General features: G+C 41.9%; 3 protein-coding genes; 1 reads left to right on the top strand and 2 right to left on the bottom strand.

Annotated features, from left to right (window-relative positions):
* Positions 1-795, top strand: GSBLH_T00006416001 (uncharacterized protein; the record flags this gene model as incomplete). Its single annotated transcript, XM_013040781.1, has 3 exons — positions 1-56; positions 109-709; positions 754-795. The coding sequence occupies 3 exons, from the start codon at positions 1-3 to the stop codon at positions 793-795; spliced, it is 699 nt and encodes a 232-aa protein (XP_012896235.1).
* Positions 796-1,095: 300 nt separating this feature from the next.
* GSBLH_T00002240001 (uncharacterized protein) lies at positions 1,096-1,974 on the bottom strand (the record flags this gene model as incomplete). The annotated part of the gene is made up of 2 exons (XM_013040780.1): positions 1,096-1,314; positions 1,345-1,974. 2 exons carry the CDS (start codon positions 1,972-1,974, stop codon positions 1,096-1,098), a joined length of 849 nt encoding a protein of 282 aa, XP_012896234.1.
* Positions 1,975-3,569: 1,595 nt separating this feature from the next.
* On the bottom strand, positions 3,570-4,597 carry GSBLH_T00002239001 (uncharacterized protein; the record flags this gene model as incomplete). XM_013040779.1 has 7 exons in its annotated part: positions 3,570-3,644; positions 3,677-3,826; positions 3,862-3,893; positions 3,931-4,096; positions 4,126-4,238; positions 4,270-4,442; positions 4,473-4,597. The coding sequence occupies 7 exons, from the start codon at positions 4,595-4,597 to the stop codon at positions 3,585-3,587; spliced, it is 819 nt and encodes a 272-aa protein (XP_012896233.1). The 3' UTR covers positions 3,570-3,584.
* Positions 4,598-4,960: the final 363 nt, after the last annotated feature.

Genomic DNA, 4,960 nt, shown 5'->3' with positions numbered 1-4,960 from the left:
ATGTGTCGGACTCAGACAGCCAAGCATTCAGACGCGCTCAATCCCGAGTGCGCGACGTATGGCTTCTTCTCTTTAAATTGAGTCGTAGTTGGGCTTTCTTCTTCCCAGTATGTTTTTCCGCCGCCCAGTTCAGTCATACTGCGACGTTGGCTGCGCGGACGGCTTCATCACAGTCGCTATTGGAAACTACCTGCACTTATCGCCGACTCAGATTTTTGGGTGCGATGTTCGCGACCTTCCTCCTGAGGGAAACAAGTTCCAATTCAAGTATTATGATGGGCAGAAGCTTCCGTATATGAACAATTCTTTTGATGTAATGACGATCTATATGGTCATGCATCATATCCCTCATATCCAATCCTTCATTAAGGAGCTTTATCGAGTCTTGAAGAATGGGGGATATCTCGTGATTCGGGAGCATGATTGCAACCCCGAAGACATGAGAATGTTTTTAGATATTCAGCACGGTCTTTATGCTCTGGTTTTGTCTCCCATTGTTGAGACTCCCGACTTTTGTACGACTTTCCAGACCTACTATAAGAGTCGCACACAATGGAGAGAAATGTTGTGCGACGCTGGATTTACGGAAATAACAAGTGACTCAATCTCTGAAGAAAATAGGAGAGATTTCAATCGATTGACACATGGAAGGATTGGAACTAGTCGACCAAACGGAGAAATCGCCAACTTATTGAACACCTATTATGGAGTATTTGTGAAGCAAGCAGAGAAGAGAGGTTATGAGCAGGCTAGCAAGGATTTGGAAAGAAGCAAAAGGAGGAATTATGGCGATAGAGATGACTTTAGAAGAGATCGCAACTACAGAAATGATTTCAGAAGAGATCGTGAATACGGAGGGGATTTCAGAAGAGATCGCGAATTCCGAGGTGATTCTCGAAGTGATCGCGACTACAGAAATGATTCTCGAAGTGATCGCGACTACAGAAATGATTTCAGAAGAGATCGCGAATTCCGAGGTGATCGCGACTATAGAAATGACTTCAGAAGAGATCGTGATAGATAGTTCTTTTCACAAGTATAAAATAATAAAATCCGCAATACACCTCTTTTTGTTCTCCCAACAAACAATCCAATTTACATGAAGTTAACAAAGGTGGCAGGAAACCACCCAGTATCGCCAGCTGCATTTCTCCCATTATACCACCCATTACACTCACTCCAAATCTCTAAAACTTCCCCTGCAAGAAGCGACAACTTGTCAGGTTCGTTTGATTGATAATCATATAAAGCAACAACGCGATGGATTTGTAGCGGTAAAACACGTTCTAAGAACGACGTGGGAACAAAGCCATCCTACAAATAAGCCATTGAATCCAAATCAACCCTTCCATCCTCTGTACGAATCTGAGTCCAATCGCCACTTTCCACCACTCCCCACACATGTTGACCCGCATACACACTGATCGATTGCTCCGTCTCCGCTTGATAATCATACACCACTTCGCATTCCCACATCTCACTGGCATCCACAAGATCATCGCCAGCCTCTTCCTTTTCGGCCGTCTGGGAGGCTTCTTCAGTAATGGTGTCAAGGGAAGGCGCTAGCTCCATGAGCTCGGTCTCGAAGTCCACATCGTTCAACAAGTTATCCAAATCAAAAGTGGTGTTTCTCCCGATCGTCAGCTTGCTTGGCTGCGAGGCTTCGAACTGGAAGGTCTCCATCGGACTTGCATCACCCGAGTCCACTTCGACGTCGTGAGAAACTTCTTTGTCCTCCTTCGGATCAGCAGCCAACACAGGCTCCTCAACCACTTCTGGATTTGCTTTCGCGGGCTTTTCAATGGGATCCGTCCAATGCGACTCCCAAGATTTGGCCAGAGGAGGCGTTCTTTCCATTGGGGTTTTCTTTGAAACAGGGCGATCCTTGCTTTTCTCAGACTGATCCACTCTTTTGATTTGCTCGAACTTTTCTTTGAGTTTCAAAACCTCTTCATTCGGCGATTTCTTTGGCATTGGTGGGCTGGTCATCGCATTGCTGTCGTCGTCCTGCCTCTTCTTCTTCTTCTTCTGCTCCTCTTCCTCCTGCTCCTCCTCATTCTTTTCCCTTTCGGCTCGTACTGGACGTTCCATGGACTTGCTCCCAAAGGAAGGAATTTCTGTCTGATGTGTTAAATCCAGGCTTTCAGGAATTACTCGAATCGGAGATTTTCCATTTCTGGACTCTGGAATCGGACTGGGTCCTTTCTTCTTCTCTTTCCTTTCTAATTTGGTTTCACTCTTGATCGAACTCATAAATAACGACTTGGGGATCCGTTCCACTCGCAACTTCGGATTGACAGCTTCCGATTCGCGAGATATTGCTGCGACGGGAGAGTGAGTAGGAGACGAAGCTCCATTCCTAGACGGTAAAAAAACTCTCGAATTCTGACTTTCTAGAAGAGGCTTGGTCACTCTTCATCGTTCGAGGGCTTTCATAAGGACTCAACTCGCTCTCTTCTTTCGGTTCCTCCACAAAGCCACCTTCAGCCAATTTTTTCTTTCGCTGCAGCAATCGATCTAGCTGTGGATCCCGCTTGAATTCGAATTTCTTTTCGTTCGATTCAGCAAATGCATCGAACGACTCGTTTTGCTAAACTCAAATTTCATCTACCAGGCTTTACACTTATCTGGCGCTCTTTTCTACGTAGCAACCGATCCAGCTCAGGATTGCGCTTAAATTCATACTTTCTGGTTGGGGGAAAGGGATTCGCAAAGCTCTTCTACGACTTACAATCACTTATTCGCATCAACTCGAGGCGAGCTTTCTCTTGTAGATTCTTCCTTTCTAACGACAGGCTTCGCTATTTGGCTGGCTTGGACGTTTGCAGCCTCTCGAATCATCTCCGAACTCACTGAAGAATCGATTTCCACCTACATCACAGTCACAAAAGAAAAACAAACGGTTGCAACCTGTTGCTTTCGGCGCAATAACCTCTCCAAATCCGGATCTCTCTTAATTGACTACGAAATCAATCAAGTAATGAAACATTGAACAGAATTTGGTGACGAAGACTGAGATGACTTCTAGAAAGTGAAAAAGCAATTGAACTCATACAACGATATCGCTCCGCATGGTGGAACTATCCAAGGAAGAATAAACCCTGGAATTGCTATCGATCCTACAAATAATATTGTATTAAAATCCGGACTCTTCCACATAACTAGAAGGAATAAATCCCGTCTATGGTTAAAGAGTAGTTTTCAAATCACAATTACCTTCTCTCCCAAACGGACCCAGTACCATTCTTCATATTCCTCCAATACTTCTACAATATCGTTCACTTCACAGCTAAGTCCATCCTCAACTGTTGAACCATCGAAGGAGAAGAGTAGCTATTATTAATAGCGATGGTCATTACACACTTTCACAGTTTTGATCATCACTGTCAATATGAACTCTACAAATACTATTTAAAAACGTATTATTAAAACCGCGGGAATGCAGAATCTCTCAAAATCGGGGATAATAACTAATATTCGTTCAAAAGCAAGCAATAGTGGACGAGACATAAGCATTGCAACTGTAAAAAAAAAAAACAGAAGGAAAAAGAAAAATGAAACAAACATACTAACAAACAAAATCTCTATTTACCACCAATCTGTTCCAGCTCACAATCGATGCGGTCGTTATCTTCCATGCCCAACTACATTGTAATCCTAACACTTCCAAACTTACAGACTCAGGTGTATCGTCCTGACCTATAGATCTGCCATCATACATAAATCGAAAATAGCTTTGATCACGACCCATTTTCTGAGAGTAGTTTTTGAAAACTTTTTTCATTTTTGTATTGCTCTTCACACGAAAGTGAACAGCTCCTCCTTCCTAAAATTATGAAATATCGAACAGAACGAACATACACTATCACACACTTGAATAACAATCGTATTCCCTCCCTCAGCCTTGGGCTCAGCTCCCTCCTTCTTTGCAATAGAATCCATTCCGAAAAGTTCGAAAATATGAAAACAAACAACCCCACTCTTCATTTAACATATACTGAGTTGAATCCTCAAGATATTCAATGAAACGAATGCGAATCGCGTTCACATCATCTCCTTTTAGCGTGTCCTGAATAACATTACAATCCACCTTCATCTACAAAACACATAAGAATCGCAACATACATGCACCATCTCTAGTGCACCACGGATTATTCCACAATATACTGCGTTGTATTGTAACTTTGAGAACTCCTCTGGTAACTCCACAAAATTAGATAGCGGGTTTGAAACGAACTCTACATATGATGAACAAACAAAAAAGGCTACTTAGGATACATGATTGCTCGTCTTCATTCCAGTTATCAACAGACGCCGTAATCCCAATAAACATAGGAAAGGCTACCGAAGCTATATTCTCACATGAGCTCTTAAAGGATTTTAAAGACCGAGTTCGTGTTTTTGCCAGATATTCTTCAATGAGCCTCACTCCTATATTGTATCTATCATTAAAGAAGGAAAGTAACAAAAACCCAAGCAATTCAATCTGTTTATTGATTTCTACTTCATCTTCATAGTCTCTAACAATCTGAGAAACAAAGGCCCCAAAAGTCAAAGAGACAAGCTCTGGACTAACTGAAGATGCAGATTCTTCCATTTTGGTAATAAAAGGAAATTACAAAAACCCGTTCAAGGCATTATTGTGATATAGAAACCATGAAAAAGAAAAATACTGGAGAGAATGAAGAGAAAAAGGAGAGGACAACAAAAAGACACAACAAAGCCGTAATAAATGAAGAGGAAAGGCAACTACGAAAGGAGATGCACCGAAAGTGCGAATGTGTAATTGTTTTCTATCAGTATGAATGTTTAGAGAAGAAGAGAGAGGATTAATCATAATTATGATGAACTCAATAATCTACTCTCCAAGACATCATTTGTGAAAACGAAGAAGAATATAAAGCTGGACAGATGCTCACTAATTAAATATACCCACAGTAGAGTCCTCTCCTATTTGATT

This window comes from Blastocystis hominis, assembly GCF_000151665.1.
Source record: "Blastocystis hominis, Singapore isolate B (sub-type 7) whole genome shotgun sequence assembly, scaffold_18".
NCBI lineage: Eukaryota > Bigyra > Opalinata > Blastocystidae > Blastocystis > Blastocystis hominis.
This window is presented reverse-complemented; position numbering and strand designations above follow the sequence as displayed.